The sequence below is a fragment of the Myodes glareolus genome, chromosome 2 (assembly GCF_982192425.1).
Source record: "Myodes glareolus chromosome 2, mMyoGla1.1, whole genome shotgun sequence".
NCBI lineage: Eukaryota > Metazoa > Chordata > Mammalia > Rodentia > Cricetidae > Myodes > Myodes glareolus.
The window spans coordinates 117,583,212-117,606,348 of NC_142027.1; the positions used below are offsets into that span (position 1 = coordinate 117,583,212).

A 23,137-nucleotide genomic window follows, 5' to 3' on the forward strand; every position below is an offset into this window, starting at 1 on the left:
TCCTAGTCTCTCCACCCACTTCATGACACCTGGGCTTCCTTTTCTTACAAACCATTTGGGATTCAGTCAATGGGGCTCCAAACTGTCATTCGGCTGTTGGTTGCCACCAGCTCACGCTAAGTGTCTGCAGATGGGGGTGATAGTGCTGCCATTGGGGTAGAATCATGGGGACAGTAATTCTAAGAAGTGGTGTTCATGAGGTAACAGGGATCGGGAGGATCCAAATAAACCAGGCTTTTGTGAGCATACACACACACACACACACACACACACACACACATGCATACATGCACATGCATGCACGCATGCATACATGCGCATGCACACCATAGGAAAGACACTAAGCAGGAATGGCTGAGGACAATACCAGACTCGCCATTTCAGAGTGGGAGAAAACCTGCTCAGGCGACCCAAATTGGAAAGGATTCAAATCCCAGCAAGCAGGAAGGGTTGGAACATGATTTTTTTCCCCCCAACCCCAAGAGGAAGCCAAACCGCAGCAGGGAAGCATTTGCTTCTGCAGCTCTGCTATCGTCACCAGGCATCTGCTTTACCCTTAAGCATGTCATGGGATGCTGGACATCCTCAGCTGGTGGAGTGCGACCCACCAAACCCCACCAACCACCACCACCAAAACCTGTCTTTACTAATCCAAAAGATAGCACGAGATGTATGGACAGACTCAAAAAGCATGGACCCCCGAGATAGCTGATCAGTGCAGGGCTCTGCTCTCCTAATCCTAGCCGGGCCAAATGTCCTTGACAAAGTGAGCAGAAAAGGGTTTGGGCTGTCCTGTTCAGTGGGACTTCGGTCCTGAGGCTTGAGAGCCTGGGACGACCCACTCAGGGTTCAGCTCCTGCCCTGCCAGCCAAGTTGCCTGTCCAGTCTCAGTGTTATTGTTGGGCAAAGAAAGGGTGCAGCTCTGCTGAAGATGTCACATGGCCAACCAAACAGACTTCTATGAATCCTGTCTCCACCCTGCCACCCCACGCAGAGACGTCATAGGCAGGAATGGACATTCTATGGGCACTGAGATTTATGTCATTTAAGGCATTAGAGTAGAATTCCTACTTCAGTTTCCCAGGCCAGGAACTTATTGCCATGACTACAGAAAGTCAGCGACAAAAAGAAAGGAAGGAAGGAAGGAAGGAAGGAAGGAAGGAAGGAAGGAAGGAAGGAAGGAAGAAAGAAAGAAAGAAAGAAGGAAAGGAAGGAAGGAAGGAAAGAAGAAAGAAAGAAAGAAGGAAAGAAAGAAAGAAGGAAAGGAAGGAAGAAAGGAAGAAAGAAAGAAAGAAAAAGTAGGGACATCTCATGCCTAGACATCCTTGTCACTGAGAGCTGAGGACAGCCTGCACTGTCCTGTCAGATACCCTTGTCAGTAAGAGCCAGGGACAGCCTTCACTGTCTTGGTTGGGACCCTTGTCATTGACTCTTACAAAAGATTTGTCTGGATTCTTAAGGTGAAGGACTCGAGAGGCTGCAGGCATGTGACTGGCCTCAAAGAGAGTAATGCTGTGTAACAAGGATCACATCCTTCATCCTAATACTTGAAAGAGAATGAACCCATGGCAGCTCCCTTATCTCTTCTTAGTTCTTGTAGTCACCCAAGACCCTGTGTGAAAAACATAACTTAAATCCAGCACTTTGCATGGTGGAAAGACAAACCTAAGTGCTCAGAAGAAAACATCCATGTGATAGGCCTGTCACTCATCAAGAACACAGGCAGGTGGGCCAATGAGTCGGTGACTAATAACCAGGGGTCAAGGGTCAGATAACATGTTTCTCTGCTCCTCAATTCTCTTTGCATGTTAAAACAGTAGCCACTAGGGTCTGGAGAGATGGCTCAGCAGTGAAGAGCAGTTGCTGCTCTTGCAGAAGACCTGGGTTCATTTTCCAGCCCCTACATAGCAACTCACAACGGGCTGTAACTCCAGTTCCAGGGGATCTGGCGCCATCTTCTGGTCTCCGCACACATATAGTTCACATAGAAAATAAAAGGTAAAATTTAAGGAAAAACGTTAGTAATTAGCATTTTAGAAACCTGCTATACTCCAAAAGCATCCATTTTTCTTTCCTAGAGGTAATGAAGTCTTCATATCATATTTTCCTGGGTACACTTTAATAGACACTGGAGCCACAACTAAGAAAAATATGTGGCTGTTAATATTCTGATTTCTAACACTAATATTAAGTAAACCATGTTCTACATGATTTAAAAACAAAGACTCCTTAGCCCCCTGTCTAATGGCACCGGGTTCCTTAGCTGACCCTGTTTCAAAAGACATTTAGTTGCGCTTAATTTTTTCCTCAGTAATTTTTGACCTTTGGGTTACTCTTACTTGCCCATCAAATGCAAGGCCTGGGGGCAGGGCGTCACCTCGCTGCTGAAAGCGCATGGTCTCACCCATCCAAGTGTAATGGAGTCTGTCTTACCTTGAACTCTCCCTCATCCCTTCCCATCCTCCTGGTGGTTTGGGGAAACGCAGCGCATCCTATGCCCACAGGAAATGGTGACAATTGAAGCTAGTTGGGCAAAGTCTAGCCCTTCAAGAAGACAGAATCTGCCTCTGCCAAGAAAACATTGCCAATTGTAGACAACATCAGACATTTTGGTGAGATTGATCACACACCAGCTGCAGCGGCCGCTCCTAAGCAAACGCACTGCTGTGGACCCTGGAGGATTTAATGGTGTTGTCCAGGGGAAGCTGACCATAGGCCTCTATCCTTAGCCTCACACTCAGCTCCTGACCACGGAGCCTTGCTTGCCACAGAGCTGCCACGTCACTCAACTCAGAGACACACAAAGAACTGACAGGCACCAAATGCTGGCCAAGGCCATGCCCACAAGTTCCAATCCCACAAGTTCAGCAGTGTTTCTATAGCTGAAACTTCTTCAAGCAGGTCACATGACAGGGAGCTAAGCTCCTCTTGCATACCCAGCTAGCGCCAACGTGAGGCCCCTCAGCTGCTCTGCTTCTACACATCATCCTTTAAGAGTGGCTGTGGGGGTTGTCAGGCCACAATGAAGACATTATCAGACCAGGCTGTGTTCCAAGCACAAGTTAAAGGGCATTTTGTGTTATTATACTTGTGGTTTTACAGTTACTGAATATTATTGATAGACCCATACATACACATCATGCTTTTAATTAAGATTTGTCTTTATGTATATTACTAGCATTTGTCTTCCTCCATGTCTGTGCTCCATGTACAGGGAGCCAGATACCCTGGAACTGGAGTTACAGGTTGATGGGAACCACTGTCTAGGTGCTGGAAACCGAACCCAGGCCCTCTCCAAAAGCAGCCAGTGCTCTTAACCTCTGAGCCGTCTCCCCAGCCCTCGAGGCATGTTTACAATACATGGGAGAGATGCCAGGACAAGAAGGCAGCGGTACCAATGGTTTGTACCCTAAGGTACAGATGGCATCAGAGAAATAAAGACAAGGGAGATAGTAAGGTGTGTGTGTGTGGGGGGGGAATCTCATTTCACTTCATTTTAAATGCGGAAGATTTTAGTTCTTTTTCACTTAGATTTTTCTGACATGGGACAGGTAAACATTACACGTATTTGGGGGCTGGAAAACGGTGACTATGGAACGATGGGGGATGATCAAGCGTGATGACCACTTCAGTGCAGGTGTGCATCTTTGCATCATTCTGGGGGTGGGGTGAAAGAAGCCACCTCCTTGGTGTTCTCTGTCCACCTGTGCCATCCTCTGAGTCCCAGGCTAGAGATAGTTGTCGGGCCAGGTTGATCTCCCAAGCCTCTTTTTCTCCTTCCAATTTTGGTTCTTGATTCATTCCCAGGATCAGGACGTTACCTGGCCACGGACACAGCAGGTTCTCAGCTTGTGGGTTGTGACCCTGGTGGGTGTTGAATGACCCTTTCCCAGGATCACATGTCAGATATCCTGCACACTTACATCATGATTCCCAACAGTAGCAGACTTACAGTTAGGAAGAGGCAACAAAATAATCTTATGGTTGGGGGTCACCACAACACGAGGAACTGTATTAAAGGGTCGCAGCGTGAGGGAGATTGAGAAGCACAGTTCTATTGTCTCCCTCTCGATGAAATGCACGCCTATATACATGTGTGTGCACATGCACACAATTGGCCACTGCAGTTCAGCTTCCACAGTCTGAGATTTGACCAACTAGACCCAGAAAGTATCTGAAGAACACTTTCACCTGCCCCAGACATACACAGACTTTTATTTCTTGCCACCACCCCCTAAACTGCGGGACAGCCAAGCATCGACACTGTATTGGAAGTGCCCTGGAGCCAATGAAAGTGTCCAGGATGGGTGGGGGAGGGGATGGCTAGAGAGGAAGCTCCATAGTTGAGAACATGTATGGCTCTTCTAGCGGATGTTTGACTTCAGAAGCTGCATCAGGAGACTCGCGGCCGCTTGTAACTTCAGCTCCTGGAGGATCTGATTCTTCCAGCCTCTGCAGGCCCTGCACCCATATGCACATACCTACACATAATTAAGAATAAATCCTTTTTTAAAAAGTGTCACAGGGGGAAGGGCAAAGGTTCTAGTTGCCATCTTTATAAGGGGCAAGATTATGGTGAAGTTCAGTGTCAGCATGAGAGGAGTCTGCAATGGGCACCTCACAGGTGTAGCCAGACAACCGCACACCTCACGATGTCAAGTGACCCTCACACCCTCACGCATGCATTAAGATCCTAAACAAATCAAAGTTAGATACTGAAAAGGCATGGATTCCCTTCGTTGGAGGGTGTAACATCCAGATCGGGGAGAACTTATAGTTAGCCTTGTGCTCTGCTGAGGACCCAGGACGCATCTCACGAGGGTCACATCTGCACTTTGAGAGGACCAAATACCTATTCTGGCAGAGCCACGTAAGGCTTTTTGCTATGACAGCTTTCTCTCACTTTATGGCTTAGTTTGGAGTGAGGTCCTGTTCTGAAGCAATCCCCAGTCTACCTCTGGGGGATTTCTGGCCCCATGGTGAACCCAAACAGACAGAGAGGAGCACCCAGGGCTGCCCTTTCCACAGATGCACCCCTGGTGTCACGCGGTCCCTTTGCTCTGTCCCCTGCATGCTCTAGATGAATATACCCGGCGAGATCGCCTTTCTCCAGACTTCTATGATGAGTCAGAAACTGACCCTGGTGCTGAGGAGCTCCCAGCCCGCATCTTCGTGGCACTGTTTGACTATGACCCACTGACCATGTCCCCCAACCCTGATGCCGCTGAGGAGGAGCTTCCCTTCAAAGAAGGACAGATCATCAAGGTAGTGATGGCTGCAGCATCGTGGGACAGGGGGCAGAGACTGGCAGCGGGGCTGGAGTGGTGCTGGTGCAAGCATGGGGACTTCAAGGGCTGATGGAGGAGGTGGTTCAGGGCTGTGAAAGCCCGGAACACAGGATAGGCATTGCCTCTGCTCCACCTAGGAAGAGGCTCACTGCTTTCACCTGTCTGCCTGATGGGACTGTGCACATTCCTATGCATACAGACCTGCCTGCCTAAGTGTGTTCTGTGCACTACATGTGCAGTCGGAGCCTATGCTTACAGATCCTGAATTTGAAAAGCAGAGGTTTCGTGTCCTACACCTCAACTTCAAGCAGGCACACCAATAAAGGGGAGGGGTGAGGAGGCGAGGAGCCATGGTCACTGGGCCATGGTCACTGGGCCATGACCGATGCAGGTGAAGGGTGGGCTTTGAAATGTATGTTCTAAGCAGTTTGGGCTTTGGGTGACCCTGTCACTGGTGGGGCTAACGTATGGCCGAGCCAGTCTATCAAAATGTTCTGCTGTCCCCAACGGCTCCAGGTATATGGAGACAAAGACGCAGACGGCTTCTACCGTGGGGAGACCTGCGCCCGGCTCGGTCTCATTCCCTGTAACATGGTCTCCGAGATCCATGCGGATGATGAGGAGATGATGGACCAGCTGCTGAGACAAGGCTTCCTCCCTCTGAACACACCTGTGGAGAAAATAGGTGCGCGCAATCCCTTAGGCTCGGCTGCATTGACATTTAGAGCAGCCCTAAGTGGGGTGTGTGGGGAGAGCCACAGCCCCCAGAAGCATGGGCCACACAGCACCTTTGAGTGTCCAATTCTTGGGGAGGGGGATTTGCTACCCCCTCCCTTCTTGTTGGGTAGAACTCACTCTGCAAGCCAGTACTGCAATCCTCCTGCACGCTTTAGGATCATTTGCATTTGCCACGCCCTAGTATTTGTTCTAGTATTTGTGCGCACACAATGCACACACACATATGTGCACACACACACATGTACACACACACACGCACGCAAGTGTCTGATGGGAGGAGTGCAGCTAAAAGGCTTTGTTTCCTGTACTAGGTTATTTTTTTTCTGTTGTAATAAAATATTTCGAGCAAAGCCGACTTGGAGAGGAAAGGGTTTCTTTCACCTTTCAGTCCACAGCGCAGCGCTGCGGACGAGGAAAGCTAGAGCAGGATCTGAGGCACAGACCAGAGCGGCTGCTACTCTAGAGGCTTGTTTAGCCTGCTGCCTTTGCAACCTAGCACCCAGGGGTGTCACCGCCCACAGAGGGCTGCCCTCACCCGTCCGTTAATCATCAATAAAACCAGATGCCCCCCACAGACTTGCTCACAGGCCAATCTGGTGGAGGCAAATCCTCAGTTGAGGCTCCCCCTCCCCATTGGACAGATACACTAATAAAAGGCCGTAGGGCTCTCTGGAGAAGGATGGGAGGAAGCTTGACAGTAAAACCCGTCGGCGCCGTAACATGTGGCTCTTCCTCGTGGGGTCTGCCTCCCCTTTATTCAGGGGGCTTTGGATCTGTAATGAGCTCACGTCTGGAAACTCGCTGATGGGCTGTGATTCTCTGTTAGTATGATCCAATGTAGCCTTTGCTTCATTTGTTTTTTAGAGTTTCTCTGCTTATACAGATCAAACAGTAACTGGGTAGGCGTATCTGTTTTGTTCCAAGAAACACCATGATTAATGAGCCTGTCCCCAAAGTCAGGCCATTGTAGGCGTTGTTTTGCCGCTGCCGTCCATCATGGTAGCTGTGCTCACCTTGCCTTCGGTGAGTCAATGCTGCCACCTGGCCATGCTACTCTGGGTGACTCAAAGGCACCACCCCCAGCACATGTGATGACTCACCAAAGCTGTACCCCCGAGTTCCTGCACACCCAGCAGCTGGTTTCACCAAGAGCTGTGTTCCCTAGCAGTCATTGACAGCTTCAGAAGCTTGGGGTAGGGCCCTGGGAGCCTTGTAAGCCTCCGGGTGTGCTGAGCCTTCTCAGTTTCCTTAGCTTTGTGAGTCGTAAAAAGCCTCCATCTTCCCTGTAGGAGGGAAGGTTTCAATTCACGGGGTAGCTGTGGCTTTTTTTCCAGAACAATGGTCAGAAACCTCATGGTGCCTACTAGGCCTTCCCAAGTCTTAGCCACCTGGTGCCTCAGACCACTTACATTCACTTTGGGAGGAGGCTCCCTATCTCATGGAGCCCCCGTGGGATCGTAGACACGGGGGAGTGTAGCTGTGAAGGTAAACAGTCTAGAGAAAGCGTTAAGCACTGGAGGCTGAGACCGTCTTCCCAAGCCAGGGACCTTAGCAGCTCACACACACCCTTTGGGCACTGAGTGGCCTCTTCACAACTAGATCTTATGGTTTTGCAGAGAGAAGCAGACGAAGTGGCCGGGGTCACTCTGTGCCCACACGAAGGATGGTGGCTCTCTACGACTACGACCCGAGGGAAAGCTCCCCCAATGTGGATGTTGAGGTACCAGCCCAGAGTTCTTTCACACCGACCTGGACCTGCTCCCAGTACCTTCCTGGCTGAGCCTCTCGTGGGTGCCACACTTAGTCCACGTGCCTTTAGGTCACGCTCTTCCCTGAGCATTGTAGAGAGGGAGACCCGGTGGCAAGCCGCGTCAGAGATGGCAGTCACATTCTCTGGCTCCCAGACAGCTGCAGAGAGCACAGGTTCATGTTTTCAGTTACCCATGACCAGCTGAGGTCCAAGGATGCCAGTGGAAACTCCAGAAATCAATGATGAGCGAGCAAATGACCATTCTTAGCCACACCCACAAACTGTCCCGCCGCATTCCACCCAGCTGGGAATCACCCTGATCCAGCACCGTGCACGCGTCTGCCGCTGAGAACGCAGATGTGCTAGCCTTATCTAGGGTACTCTTGCGCCATTGTGTTCTAAGTTCCTACTCATCTAGTAGGGTGTCTAGTTTATAAACTGTGTCATGAAGATGTATGCCGAAAATACACGTAGCCTATGTGAAGTGTGGCGGTCACTGGGTATGGCGCAAGTGTTTGATGTCATGAGGACACTTACAGTGGCAAATCCTTGTCCCTGTGGCCCAAGTTTCCCAGCATAACTATAGAAGAGTGACCTATGACCCACCCTTATGGCAATATGGAGTCCCTTTTAGCAGAGGAACCAACGTCACTGTGGCTGATGATGAGAGGGAGGGTGGGTGTTCTGGGTGCCTGGGACAGCGGGGCACCTCATGGCATAAAAGCAGAACATGATCAGAAATAAGAAAAAAAAAGAGTTGCCCACCCCACCCCTAAACCAGATTGATGTGAATTCCTGCCCATAGCTTTGCTTATCGGCTGCTGGCTGGGAAACCGAATCACTTCCCTCTTATTAGAGACACAGTCACGCTTGTAGTCATCCCCAGCTAGCTTTCTGTTCCTCCCTTCTTCTGGGCTCTATGACCATAGTCCAAAGGGTCTAAGGACAGTTTGACTCCTGGATACATTCTCTGCTCTCCCCAGACTGGGACCTGACACTTAACAGATAGGTATTGAATTGATGGTGGGGCTGGGCGATTTTCTTGGTGCTAAGAGGTTGTTTGCCGATGGTCCTCATTCTCCAGTCTTCCAGGTGTGTAGAGTTACCACGTGACTAGAGTTCCTGTCCCTTACCAGGTGGCAGCAATGGCCTTTAATCTACATGTTTCTCTTAGGTTGATTTAGAACAGACCCCCCCCCCCCAACTTTGAGTGGATAACCTCCCTCCCCGTCTCCTCAGTTCTGCACCCTACATCCTATCTTAGTTGAAAGACAGGCTAATTCCCAAAGAATAGGAAGAACCCAGGGCCTTGTAGAATGCTCCTGTGTCACAACATTCTCTTAGCTCTGTCTTCTGTCTTTGCAGGCGGAACTTCCGTTTTGCACGGGAGACATTATTACTGTTTTTGGTGAAATCGATGAAGATGGGTTTTATTATGTAAGTTTTTGAACATCGAGAAATGCTGTTCATTTTATCCCAAACCCTGGTTTGCTCTCTCTTAAATTAGCACATACGCTGTGATCTGTATATATCACGTTCTGAAGCATTTGCCTGGTTTGCTGCCTCTCTGAGCTGAGTTTTCTTTTGTATATAATATAGAAATCTGGGAGCCAAAGTGACCCAAGGCTACGAGCCTGGGACATGGGGGGCTGAGACAGGAGGATTGTAAGTTCAAGGCAAGCCTGGGCTATATAGCTAGATCCTGTCTCAAAAACAGAAGAGAGTCATAGGAGAGGAAGGAACAATGAGAGAAAGGAAGAAGGATAGGGAGGGAGGGCGGGCAAGAGGAATGAAGGGGGAAAAGAAGAGGAGGAGGGAGGGAGGGAAGGAAGCTAGCACTGTGGTCTCTTGCTATTCTCTACTAATTATAGTATTTTCTGTGTCTACAAACTATAGACAAAGCAAACACAAAATTGCCACCATCCAAACATTTACAAAACAATTTGATTTTCTAGGTTATTTATGGCCTGGGCGGCGGAGTTTCTTTCATGGAGGATAGGATGTAAAAAACAAAACAAACAGGTGGACCAGCCCTGGCTTCACCCTCCTCCCCTCACCCACAGCCAAACCCTCAGGTGGACCAGCCCCGGCTTCACCCTCCTCCCCTCACCCACAGCCAAACCCTCAGGTGGACCAGCCCCGGCTTCACCCTCCTCCCCTCACCCACAGCCAAACCCTCAGGTGGACCAGCCCCGGCTTCACCCTCCTCCCCTCACCCACAGCCAAACCCTCAGGTGGACCAGCCCCGGCTTCACCACATCCAGACACCAGAGTCGCTCTTCCTGCTCATTCCTATGTCAGCCATGGTGCCTCCCTCCTCTTCTATGGCTAATGAATAAGGGAGGCCATACACAGGGTGGGCTTGACTTCTTCCTTCTGTGTCTAGATGTCCTCTGCATGTGCCCCACCCCTGTGACCACTCTCTGTGGTCCCCCCCCTGGCCACCTCCTCTTGGGAGTCCTGCTTCTCCATGCAGTGGTAGATGTTCCCAGAGATCCCCCTCCACAGCCTCAGGCACGCAGGGTTTTAGAGGTCCGATCCTCTGAGCTGCCGAGATTTCACAGCAGGTTTTAGTGGGGTAGCCACACTGCCGTGCAGATTTTTGGTGAGCTTTCGACAGCCCCATGTGGGTTTTGGTGGGATAGCCACACCTCCTTGCACAGAGTGACAATGTCTTTCTGCAGGCCACAGCCTACTGGTTAGCTTTTCATTTGGAGCAGTGTTGGTCTATGAATGTGTATGAGGTCACAGTGCGTTGTCTTCATGAATGGTGTGTAGAAGGCGGCTCATCGCAGTGAGCTACCCTTCTTCTGCTCTGTGCCTGTTTCTCACGCGTTGACTTGCGGCTGTGTTTTGTTTTCTCCTGGTTAGAACCTTATAAAGATTGTTCCTACAGTGACCTGTCCTGTGCCGGAAGCTCAGAGCTTCACTTCTCTTGCAGAACTCACCTTGCCTGGTGGCTCACAACTGTCTATACCTCCAGCTCACTCTTCTTCCCCTCCTCCATATGCACACACGTTACATATACTCACACAAATACACACACATGCACATAAATGAACACAAATGGAAAAAAAGCAATTTTTTTTTAAAGAAAGCTGCCCTCTTAAATCTCATCACTACCATATATGCTAAATTTGACTGGTATGGAGGATGGCACAGACTGCAGCTCTTGGGTCTGCTCTTTCAATCTCCGTATTTTTATAACATGTTTATAATATATTCAGGGTTTTATAATATATTCAGTAAGCCTTGGCTCTACAGCAAACCCTCATTCCTCTGTTTAGAGAGAGTCTATGCCATATTTAGGTTAGGTTCAGGGGAAACCATCATGTCTGACAGTGAATATACTTCCTGTCATCTAGCAAGAGAGTCAGAAATTTATTTTTATTCCCTTTTTATGGGTCTTTAGCTTATTAAGAACTTACGGATCTTACTGCTGTTCTCTTCCCTTGAGCCACAATCCCAGGCTTCAGTTTACTTTTTCATTTTGAAAATTTAAGAGACACAGGGAGACATCCTGTGCCATTCATGCTGGCCTCCTGAATAGCGTGGTCGCAGACCTGCACCTGTAGCCCTGGCTGCACAGAATCCCTCTTGGGATGTGTGTAGTCTCCATGAATGACTGTCATGAGTGCATGCCTGTAGTCATCAGCTGATTCTAGAGTACTCCAGATGATGACTGTTTAGTCTCTGATGTTGACAGCTGTCACCTCCATTTGCTGTCTTACTGTCAGAAGAATGTTGGGTAGCATGTCTGGGGTAGCTGGCCTGTGGCTTGCTGCAGACTTCAGTAGCAAATGTGTGTACACAGGGTAGACTTCCTTCTTCATGATTTAGCATACTAAATTCTTTTTATCATTAACCCATTGACTATGGATTAAGTCCATACCATGGAATATGTATGCACATATATGAAAATGCGTGTAAGCATACACACACACTTATATATACTGAACGGGCTTATTTTCCTAATTTTTTTTCTTAGCACACTCATTACTATATGGGATAGTTACTAATTTTTATATTTTAATTTGCATTCTGCCATTCTTCTAATGGTCCTTATCAACTGTAGGCAGTTTCCTGTTGAAGTCCTGGGGTCTCACACATAGGATCATGACCTCTGCAAACAGAGACAGATACTCTGACCTCTTCCTCTCGAATATCTGTTTCTCTTGTCTCGTTGCTCTAAGACTTTCAGCACCATATGGAATGGGGAAATGAACACCCTTGCCTTGTTCCTGGCTTTAGTGAAAATGCTTTCAAGTTTTTCCCACTTAATATAACACTGGCTGCAGGTTTGTCATGTACAGGTTTTATTATTATGTTGAGACATTTGTCTTTTATTTTGGGTGTCTTCAGGACTTAGCGTGTAGGATATTATACATTGTCAAAAGCTTTTTCTCCATCTTTTGAGATGATTATGTGACTTTTCTCCTTGATGATGTCTACTTAATGTAACTTATAATGTTTGTTGATTTACATATATTGAAGTCTCTGCATCTCTAGAACAAACCCAACTTGGTCACGGTCAATGACCTTTATTAGCCTATTGGTTATGGAATATATATGTGCATATGTGTGTGTGTGTACATATATACAAGCATATATATATATATATATATATATATATATATATATACTAAATGGGCTTGTTTTTTTCTGATTTCCTTCTTCATACACTCATTAGCATATAAGAAGGGTCTTGGATTTGGCTTGCAAATATTTTGTTGAGAATTTTAGCATTTGTATTCATCAGAGAAACTGGTCTGTAATTTTCCTTTGCATTGCATATTTTTCTGCTTCTGGTATCTCTGTCATACCAGCTTTGTTAAAAGACCTTGGTAATGTTCCTTTCCTATTTTATGGAGTAATTTGAGAAACGTTGGTCTTATTCTCCTTTGAAGGTCTGGTAAAATTCACCAGGAATCCACGTGGGCCTGGACTTTTATGTGGGAGACTTTAATCTCGCTGACTCTTATGGAGCTAATTAAATGTTATCTCATTTTGGTTTACTTTGGTGGGTCACGATGCATCTAGAAATTCATCCATTTCCTTTAGATTTTTCAGTTTATTAGAATATATGTTTTTAAAGGTAATACACAATGATCTTCTGAAGCTTGTTAGTATCTGTTGTGATGGCTCCCTTTTCATCTCCAGTTTGGGTCTTAACTTGCTTTCTGTTGGTTAGTTTGGCTAAAGGTTTGTGAATCTTGATTCATTCTTCAAAGAACCAACTTTCATTGATTGTTTGTATCTTATTCCATTTCATTAATCGCTACCCTGATCTAATTATTTGATGATTTGGCATGCTCTTTTTCTGGAGTTTTCAGGTGTCTTGTTAAGATATTTACTCAAAATCTTTGATTTCTTGATGTAGGCATAAATGTAGCTATAACCTGCCTTGCTAGGACTGCCTTCACTATATCCCAGAGCTGATGGTATGTTTTCACTTGATTCTAGAGGTGTTTTTATTTCCATTTTGATTCCTCTTTCATCATTCAATTGTGTTGTCTAATCTTCATGAGTTTGTATATGCTCTAGGGTTTCTCTTGCTGTTGCCCTGCATGGTCTTATTCTACAGTGATCAGAGAGGGTGCAAGGAAAATATTTGAGTTTTCCTGTATTAATTTTTGCAGTATGATATGATATATGAGTATGATACATGAGTAATATATGATCTCTTTTATACAAAGTTCCATGGTCGTCTAAGTACAATATGCATTCTACAGTGGTTGGGTGGAATGTTCTACAGATGTCAATCAAATCCATTTGCTCTATGGGGTCATTTAATTCAGACAGTTTTCCTTCAGAATGCCCTATTGCCCACTGTAATTGTGCTGGGGTTATTGTGTGACACTTAGCAGCACTTGTCTACCCACTTGGATGCTCCTGTGTTCACGCATGTGTGAATGGCAATGTCCTCATGAGGGATTGCTCCCCTTAATACGAAGTCCCCTTCACTATCTTACTAGTTTGGTTTCATGTCTATTTTGTCAGATGGTAGAACAGCAACCGCTTTGTTTCCTCGTTCCCATTTGCTTGGACCACCCTTTCTGTCCTAAGGCAGTGTTGGCCTTTTTTTGGTGAGGTGCATTTTTTTTTTGAGGCAACAGACAGATGCTTCATGTGTTGTTAATCCAATCTACTAGTCCATGTCTTTGGAATGAATTCTAATGGTCTCATTTCTCCAGGGTTATTATTGAAAGTTGTGTTTTTATTCCTGCTACTTTGATGATTTTGTAGTGCTTGGTTTTTCTTTCCCTAGTATTGCAGTGTGGTTTGCTCTTCCTTAGAGTCTTGTGGCGGATTTGGTTTTCTCTTCGGTCTGAAGGATTCCTTCAAATATTATCTGTAGGGTTGGCTTAGTGGTCACAAATTCCTTCAGTCTCTTTACTGGGGAAAGTTTCAACTCTATGACAGATCCCGCTGCTGTGTATGAGTCCAGTTTGCTGAGCTGTCTTTCAGAGCCTGAAATGCATTTTCTACGCCATCCTGATTCTAAAGCGACAGTTGCCAAGCCTACTGTTACTCTGATGGGCCTGCTGTTATTTGTGACTTAGCGTTTCTCTTGAATATCCTCTTTTTGTTCTGCGTAATCCAAAGGTTTGGTCTCTTTAGAGTGTTGTTTATGTCTTAGACTCCCACTTGGAATAGATGGTGTCAGTATTTTATCATTGCCCTTGCTGGATCATTCCATTCCTTCCACCTTGTCTTCAGGCTCGGACATTCAGTTCTCACCTTAATCTATTATATCATTGAGACTTTCCACGGGCTTGTTTTTTTCTCTCTCTCTTTTTCATTTCTGGTCCATCAGACTAGGTTTTCCTCAGCATCTCTCTTTGTTGAATCCGTTTTCACACTGCCTATCATCGTCCATCTTTCCTCTAGCTGTTTGGGTTTTGAACATCCTTACGATCGTGATACTGAGTTCTGTGTCTGGGATTTCATTTAACTCACTCTCATTAGATGCCACTGCTACAGGATTAGTAATTTTTGGAGGGGGGCTCTGTGTCTTCATTTTTCATGTTTATGTCACTGTGATGGGATTTATGTATCTTATTTTTGCTGCTTGGTTCTTTAAGATTTGCTATTTTCGTTCAGCTGCCGTATTTTTAATATGCAAGACTGGTACAGTTGTGCAGTTCATAAAATAACACCTCGGTCCAGGAGCTCTGATGCTTGGGTAGGCTCTGCATTATCCGCTGGGTGGCATCTTAACTGCTGACTGTTGCCACCCATGGCTTTCAGACTCTCCAGTTAACAGGGGCCCCTGAGACGTCAACAACTGTTGGTAGACAACCAAGGACAGTATGGCATGCACATGGGTTCATTTCCATGAGATTGGGAGTGGGACGGCAGTGTTGTGGGAAGGAAAAGAATTAAGTTGACTTTGAAAAAAAATAATAAATGAGATGGGTAAAGTGGTGAGAGAGAAAAACTGGTATGCTGTTAGGGCTCACAGATTAGGGAGTGTCAGACCTGAAAAGTAAAAAGGAGAGAAGTAAAAAGGAGAGAAGAAATGTAGGAAGGGGAGAGTATGAGGTATGGCTGAGCAACATAGTTAAAAATAGTAAACTTGGGTAGGGGGAATATAAAATGAACACTTTAGATCTACAGCAGTACACAAGCAAAAGCAAAGTTATGTATCTGTGTATGCAAGCTTAGATGTTATATAATAGAAAATAACAGAACATTTACAGTTTGACTTGGCTGGCATAGCTGAGCCGAAACGGGCAGTTCTCAAATCCCTGTGGCCCTATGGCCCTAGAAGGCTTCTGTTGCCATGTGCAGGAGGGACCAATGGGAGATACTGATCTCTGCAGCTTCAGCCTTCTGGTTAAGGAATGGGAGGCTCTAAGTCCTTTCTCTTGGACCCCTGGACCCATGCAGGCCTCTTCTGTCCCTGTAAGTGGTGTGTATTCAGGGAGCAGCTTTCTCCTCACAGGTTGTGTCTCTGTCTCCAGGGCAGCTTGATTGGCAGGCCCGCTGGTGTAAAGAGGGCTTCCAGCTGAGCCCTGCTTCCCTGCAGGGATCTCCCAGGCTTAACAAGCTCCTCAGCAGACCTTGTCTCTTCCAAGAGAGCACACTGAGCACTAGCTCTTTTCTTTTGTGGGATTTTGGTGGTAAGACTCCCAGCCTAGCGGCTTACCCAGAAATCCTTGAAAAAATTTTTACAGCACCGGGTTCAATTCGCCATGCCAGGAATGTGTCAGAATGGGGTTTTCCTCTCGAGTCTGACTATGCCGTGGCATGCATATGTCATCTTGTGTTGATCTATTTATCCAGAGGTAGACACATTAGTTGCACTTGGCTTTTGACTGGCGCAGACGACGTAGGCATAAACATTCGTATGTGTGGCTCTCTGAGACCTGGATCCAGCTCCAGTTTTTGAGGTGCGCACTCTGAGGTCACACAGTAGCTTTGTTGTTTCTGGAGGACCCACCATGCTGTGCTGCACAGTAACTGCACAGAAGCTCCACCACTGCTTTCCCATCAGTGCTACGTGAGGGTCCATATCTTCACCAGTATCTGTCTTCTGGTTTGAGGAGCTCCCGTGAAGTTCTTGACCACATTCATGCTGACGGAGTAAGATTCACATATTTATTTTTTACTTTTCATATTGGCAGGGATGGGGTGGGTGGCAGGTGCCATGTAGAGGTCAGAGACAAGTTAATGGAGTTGATTCTCTCCTTCCACCCAGTGGGTCCAGGGATTGAACCCTGGTTGTCAGGCTGATGGCAGGCACCTAACCTGCTGACCCACCCTGTAGAGTCATCTGTGTTTGCCCTGTGACCTGTAGTGTTGTGATCTTCCCAAATGGTTTTTGGGCGTTCGTCTATTCATTTGAAGAAATGCCTATTTTTAAACATTTTTTGTTTGGCTGTTTCTTTAGATATTCTGGTTTTTAGCCTCTAGGAGAAAGACCATTTATAAGTATATATCCCTCCCTTGGGTCCATCATTACACTTTTGGTTGTGCACTGTAAGACTTGCAAGTTCTGTTGGATGAGGTAGGCTAATTTGTGTCCTAGACCATCAATGAAGAAATGTAAGCCCGTGTTGTCAGGACCAGCCAGGATCGTTGTTTTGTTTTGGAGCCAGGACTATGCTGTTTTGCTCAGGCTGGTCTCAAGCAGTCCTCCTGTGACATCAGCCTCCCAAGTAGCTGGGATTACAGGCGTGAGGCGCAATCCCAGCCAAGTCTGAACTTGGTTTGAGTATTTGCAGGCAGGGTGGTATTGGAATTCCTGAGGATGGAGCGGTGCGGCTGCTGAGGGAGCTGCATTCACAGGACTCCACCTTAACCCGGGATGTGTGCAGATGTGTGAACACAGCTGCAGGAGTTTCTGCCATCCTGAAGCAGAGGTCTGCGGGCATGAACACTCATCTCTGCCTTGTTGGACCAATGTTTACAGTAATGACCCATTCCTATATGAGAAAGAAAACCACAGGGTTTTTGACATGAGCTGGTCTGACCTTCTTTGCTCTTTTGGATCCTTGGCTCCCATATTCTCCAAGAAATAGCAGTGGCTGGGGTCACTGCTGTCACAAGCTGCTGTCTTTACACCCTCATCCATTTTGATTTTGATATAGGATTCTTGTCAAGTTGCCAAGGCTGGCCTTGAACTCCCTCAGTCTCCCAAACTGGCTCAGAGGAATGCAGACACCAGGCAAGTGCTTCACCCCTGAGCTGCACTCCAGCCCTAGAGGAAGTTGGGCTTGAGAATCAAGGAGTGGCTCCAAGTAGAGTTGAATCTTTAGGATCTACTCCTCAATCCTAAAACAAGAGCTGCACTTGACAGGCCAGAACAAGACTTGTGGAAGACTGGAGTTCCCACTTCCCAGGAGGCTGAGCATGAGGGTTGTGAGTTCAAGGCTGGCCTGGGCAACTTAGTGAGATCCTATTTCAAAGTGAGCCAGAAGAGAGCTGGGAATGTGGCTCAGTTCAGCAGTAGGGCACTTGCCTGGCTCTTGTAAGGCCCTGGATTCCTACCTCATGCATGGCTGGGCTTCTTGTCATGATTTGGACTCTGTAGGAAGTGCTTACCAAACATTCCTTCAAGCCCTGCCATTTCCAGCCAGAATCAACTGGTCACGTGTGTCCTCTTAGGTAGGGTGTCCTTGGGGGAGAAATAGGTTCTGGAAAAAGAAGTGGCTTCCTTGACCCTTTCTCTACCCTTTGTTTACAGGGAGAGCTGAATGGGCAGAAAGGCCTCGTGCCCTCCAACTTCTTGGAAGAAGTGCCTGACGATGTGGAGGTCCACCTTTCTGATGCTCCATCCCACTACTCCCACGACCCACCCATGCGCTCCAAGGCCAAAAGGGTAAGCCAGCCCCCTTAGCCTGCCTGCCTGCCTGCCTCTTCCCCTCTCTGCGGTCTGGCGCAATCTTTGCATTGCTGCTTTTATGACTTGGGTCCCACCAGCATCTGCCCTGATTTTTTCCCCTGTCCTTCTATGGGCAATGTGTCCACAAATGCTTAGCTCCAACTAGTATGTTGGTGTCCCACAGAAGGACCCTTTGGTTTCAGTCAGTCCGCCTGACTCCCAGGCCTTCCTTGGCCTCTACAATAGGTGCACAGTTCAGCTGACAGAGAGTGAGGTTTGGGGACCCAAATGCCACTGGCCACCCCCTTAGGGCTTAGATGGCAGGGCTTCTACAGCGTAGCGCGCCTGCCTGAGACTGCATTCTCTTGAGTGTCTCATCTTCACGTTTCGCCATCACTGCGAGTTCTTATCTGTTGTATTTTACGTATATGTTTTTATCTCTTCGCTCATCTGCTTGGACATAGAAGAAGAGTGTTCATTTCACACCCTAATCAGGCATGTAGCCTTCACGTAAGTGAGCAACCGAAGACACCTTAGAGAGATACCGACTTAAGCTACCCTAAGCGGACAGCGTGGTAGTCTTAAGACTTCAATGTGGGCTTAAAGAAAGAGAAAGAGAGAGAAAAGAAATATGTCTCAAAAAAACCCATTGGACCTAAAGTATTATAGGCTATCTCACCTGGTCTCAGTTGCCCGGCAACTGGATTCATAGTGAAACAAATCATCTTGAACAATCATTTTTAAATATGTCCATTGAGAATACGGGAAAGGCCAACCTTGGGAACATATTTCTTAAAGCCGTTTGTTTACACAGAGTGCGCCAGCGTGTACTCAAAAGGAGAGCTGCCTATTGCATTGTTAGCCACCCTCGGGAAAAGCACAACCCGATCCACGTGTTTACTGTGAGCGAGCTTGACTCACACTAACAGCCAAGACAAAACTTTAATCCCAGATCAAGCCCTGAGGGGCAGCCTTGGCTCTGGGCATGCCAAAGCTGGCAGGAACACCCAGCTGCGGCACCTTGGCCTTAGGAGCAGGTGTTCCCTCTCCTCAAAGCACAATTGTTCAGAGCTCATGGAGGTGAGAGAGAGGTGCTGGCCTACCAATGCAATACTGTCTCCCGACGTGGCAGCTCCCATGACTGCACTAGCTGGTCCCGTGGTATCTTCAGGTGTGCTTTGGGGTGCGCCCTAGGTGTTATCCATTAGAGTTAGACCTTGATTTTAAATCCAAGCAAGCTTGGGGCCCCCTTGCCTTGTATGGTGTCTATGCCCACCAAGTGGCCAGCTCTCACTTGCCAAGTTTTGCCCTGGGGAGTTTAGAGAACCAGAGGCCTGGCAATTACTGGCCACGGTCAGGTGTGTGCCTGGCTGCAGCATGATGTAATATTGGCACTCTATATCCCTTAATCAAATTCCAGCCCTTCGAATGGTTGCTTGGCTTTTTTCCCCCCACCTAATAGTCTTTCAAAGCCCACCATGTGCTGGGAAAAACATACCTCTCTTTGGAAACTGTGAGAAGGGCCTCTGAGCTTCCTTAGATTGCAATTAAGGTTCATTTCAGTTTTTTTTTCTTTCAAACAGTGTGCCATTCCCAAAGTTTCTGTAGGATTCTAATTGACCCAAGGGCTCACTCCACCATGGCAGGGTCTTATCTACCCACCTAGTTCACGATCCATCCAAATTCCCATTGAGAGCTTTTGCTTTACAATGATTGATGGGTACTCGGCCACCTTGCCTATCCATCTGATTGACAATAACTTCCCCTGCTTTTAGTCTGAATTTTCAGAGTAAATTATGACCTGGCTTTCTTTGCCAAAGCGATGGCCACCCTGTCTCCCAAGACACAGCCAGCGAAAGCCCATCGAGGCCAGCCCCTCTCAGAGGGGGCTTGGGAGCGGGCGTGTGCTTCTCATGGCATACTTTAAAAATTGAAAGAAGAAACGAACCACCCACCCTTTCCCCTGGCTGGCGGGAGATGGGGCAGTACGCGTTACCGAGTGAATTGTTGTTGGCGCTGACACACCCAATAAAACTGTCGCAATGTACCTACTAGGTTCCTCCCGAGGGTTCAGGGACAGCAAGGAGAGCTCCATCCCCCACAGCCCATCTCCATTCGGGGTCACCTACGTCATCTATGGGTTCTGGTAGTCCTGGGAGAGGCAGGGAAATGTCCTCGAAAAAGAAAAAAGGGCTGCTCTCCAGAGGCAAGAAACTGCTGAAAAGGCTGGGTGCGGTGAAGTGACCTGTGAGCCTCCGGACAATTCCAAATCCATGTCACTTGCTTTAATTCCAAACTAGGGCTTTCATGACTCCCAAAACCCAACCTTGATCCCCCACCCCCAACAGCAGTAGAGAGATGCACACTTACACTACCATCCACGTTATACCATTGGAGAGATGAGGGAGGGGCTGCATTGTGGTCCCCTCCTTCTCCACTCCCAAGGTTCTATCCCAGGTCTGGGGTGGGAGGTGGGAGGGACAGCTGGCTGAGCAGCAGGGGAGGGAGGGCTCTCTGCAGCGCCCCCTACCTGCAGTTCCAACCGGCACACACTTGACATCAGCCCTTACAGGATTTCCGACCTCCCCCACTTCTCAAGATGCTTGCCTCATTATGCATTACTGTCATTTCCACTCTGGTCTTGAAACTCCTAGTTTAATTCGCCTTGATGTTCTGCCTTATAACTGCACAGTGGTTTGTACTGTCGAATAAAAACACCGTGTATACTTCGCATGTGTTGTGCATTCCTGGGCTTCATCTTCACTCACACAGTGGCTTCACATCCCAGTGGCCCGGGCCCTACACTTTCAGATGCCTGCCTTGGTCTTTTCAAAGCAAGTCAGCCACACACAGGAGATGTTTACTTATCCCACCACACAAAAGAGCAAAGGAGAGGGAGCGACCGGCAGCATGCACGTCCTCTAGCTAGCCAGGGCACTGATAATCTTTGCGCTCCGTGTCCCATTCTATGGCTTTAGATTTGTTACTTTTGTTATTTGTTGAAATGCCTTGCCCCAATACACCACCAACAGCACACACAGCAGTCACTACATGCTTCATTAGCCAGACCAGAAGGAGCCCAAATCACAATCTCTCAGACACAGCCCCACCCACATTCATCTTTATCATTAGCCTTGAACAGCAGATTAGCCGAAAGGCTGGCGGATGTGACGGTCACTACTTTGTAATTCCTGTCCACTGTAAACTGTTTTTACTCTTTCTACACACTTTTCAGACTGCCTTTCTTTTGTAATTTCTGGAAGGTTTATAAATGAATGACAAAGTTTTCCCCATTGTGTCTTCAGAAACTCTATTGTAAATTGTAATATAACTGTATATGGTAGATGGATTAAAAGGCCGTTCGTTCCTCGGTGTGTGCAGTGCTGTGTGGATGTGTGCATGTGGACGGTTAGGGTGACATATTTTCTAGAAATAAACTTTGTTATTTTGTACAGTGCTGTGCATTCTGCATCTTTATTTTAAATACTCTTCTCCTGACAGGGAAACAGAATTCCTTTCTGCTCTGTGTCCATAAAGAACTCCATGGGCTTGGATTTGCTGGGACTAACTAAAAATATGATCTTGAACCATGTTCTAGGAGTCATTCACATGACATTCCTGGTGGTAATCTTCATGGGAAAACAGACAGCAGTAGCTAGTCTATGTGTTACTAGAGACACGCATACAAAGACCACAGGAATCTGTTGAACTGGGGATTCAAGCCAAACCTCTTAGCAGCAGCGCTCCCCCTGCCCCCACCTTTTCTAGGAACATCGATAAAGAACCATTCTGCTTCAACACAGTGAAATGCAGCCTGACTTACCACATGCTCTGTAGAGCTTTCCCTTGCAGCTCGGGTCTGTTGGCCTCATTTTTCCTGGGATGAGGTGAGATGGAAGGACACGGTAGAGAAAGGTTGTTTCCTCAGTGTGGGCAGAGAGCGCAGGGAACCAGGGGACAGATACTTCCCACAAAGCCATGTTCCCACAGCCCTACTTTCCTCAGCCAGGTCCTGGCTCCTCAGAGTCTGTTCAGCTATGACCTAACTCATCAATAGATGAACCAAGTGATGGAACTATCACCCTCTCCAGCCACTTCCCAAGAGCCCCTCAGATGGCAGCCAAGCCCTGAGCACATGTGACAGTTTTAGGTTCAATCTTCAACAAGAATTGTTCAGATTAGGAGAGAAAACCAGGCTGTTTATGGCAAGATGAAAATAACAGTTCAAGGGCTGGAGAGATGGCTCAGTGGTTAAGAGCATTGCCTGCTCTTCCAAAGGTCCTGAGTTCAATTCCCAGCAACCATATGGTGGCTCACAACCATCTGTAGTGAGGTCTGGTGCCCTCTTCTGGCCTTCAGGCATACACGCAGAAAGAATATTGTATACATAATAAACAAATAAATAAATAAATAAACAAATGAAAATAACAGTTCAAATCCACCACTTCTAATCTGACCGCACAATTATGTAATTACAGCCAGCGCTGCGTTGCCATTATTCATGCAGATCATACTTTGCCTACTGCATTTAAACAAAATTCTCAAAATGGGGGAACCAGCCAAGATCACTAGGATACATGTTCTCTGTGCTGGTGACTTTTCTCACTGCTCTACAGGGCTTTCTCTGGCCACAGCCTGGGGGCACATCCACTGTGAGGCACCAGGTCACACCGTATTACACCCAGTGGGGCTGCAGACACAGTGCTGTCCCTCATCCTCAGCCCATGGGATGGTTCTGCCAGCTCAGGGTGGATCTCTCCTCCTAACACCATCCCCGGCAGGTCCACAGGTGTTTCCATGGAGAGTCTGAATCCCTTCAGGTGCACGAGGAGGAGGAATCATCATACTTGATCAAACTTACTTACATGCCCCACCACCAATAAACAACAGAGACAAATCAAAGGTGATAATGAATTAGATTTAACTTTGTCTCACAACCTCTTGCTTGAAAGTGAATCTGAGTTTCTCATGCTAAAGGCTCCTCCCTGCCTAGAAGGGAGGGGCTTCCACCACAACCTCACTAGGCTCCTC

The 23,137-nt window shown here is 47.3% G+C and overlaps 1 protein-coding gene across 8 annotated transcripts in view; it reads left to right on the plus strand.

Moving 5' to 3' along the window:
- Positions 1-21,560, plus strand: part of Rimbp2 (RIMS binding protein 2) — a 190,343-nt gene extending 168,783 nt beyond the window's left edge. For 4 of the 8 annotated variants that reach the window (XM_087903607.1, XM_087903612.1, XM_087903608.1 and 1 more), the window contains 6 exons: positions 5,081-5,265; positions 5,805-5,973; positions 7,643-7,746; positions 9,142-9,213; positions 17,969-18,103; positions 20,162-21,560. In XM_087903607.1, coding sequence (XP_087759733.1) covers positions 5,081-5,265; positions 5,805-5,973; positions 7,643-7,746; positions 9,142-9,213; positions 17,969-18,103; positions 20,162-20,350 — 854 coding nt within the window. In that variant the 3' untranslated portion in view covers positions 20,351-21,560. Of the gene's footprint in view, positions 1-5,080; positions 5,266-5,804; positions 5,974-7,642; positions 7,747-9,141; positions 9,214-17,968; positions 18,104-18,570 lie in introns of all 8 variants that reach the window. The other 4 variants (XM_087903610.1, XM_087903613.1, XM_087903611.1 and 1 more) reach the window with 2 other exon arrangements.
- The last annotated feature ends 1,577 nt before the right edge of the window (positions 21,561-23,137 follow it).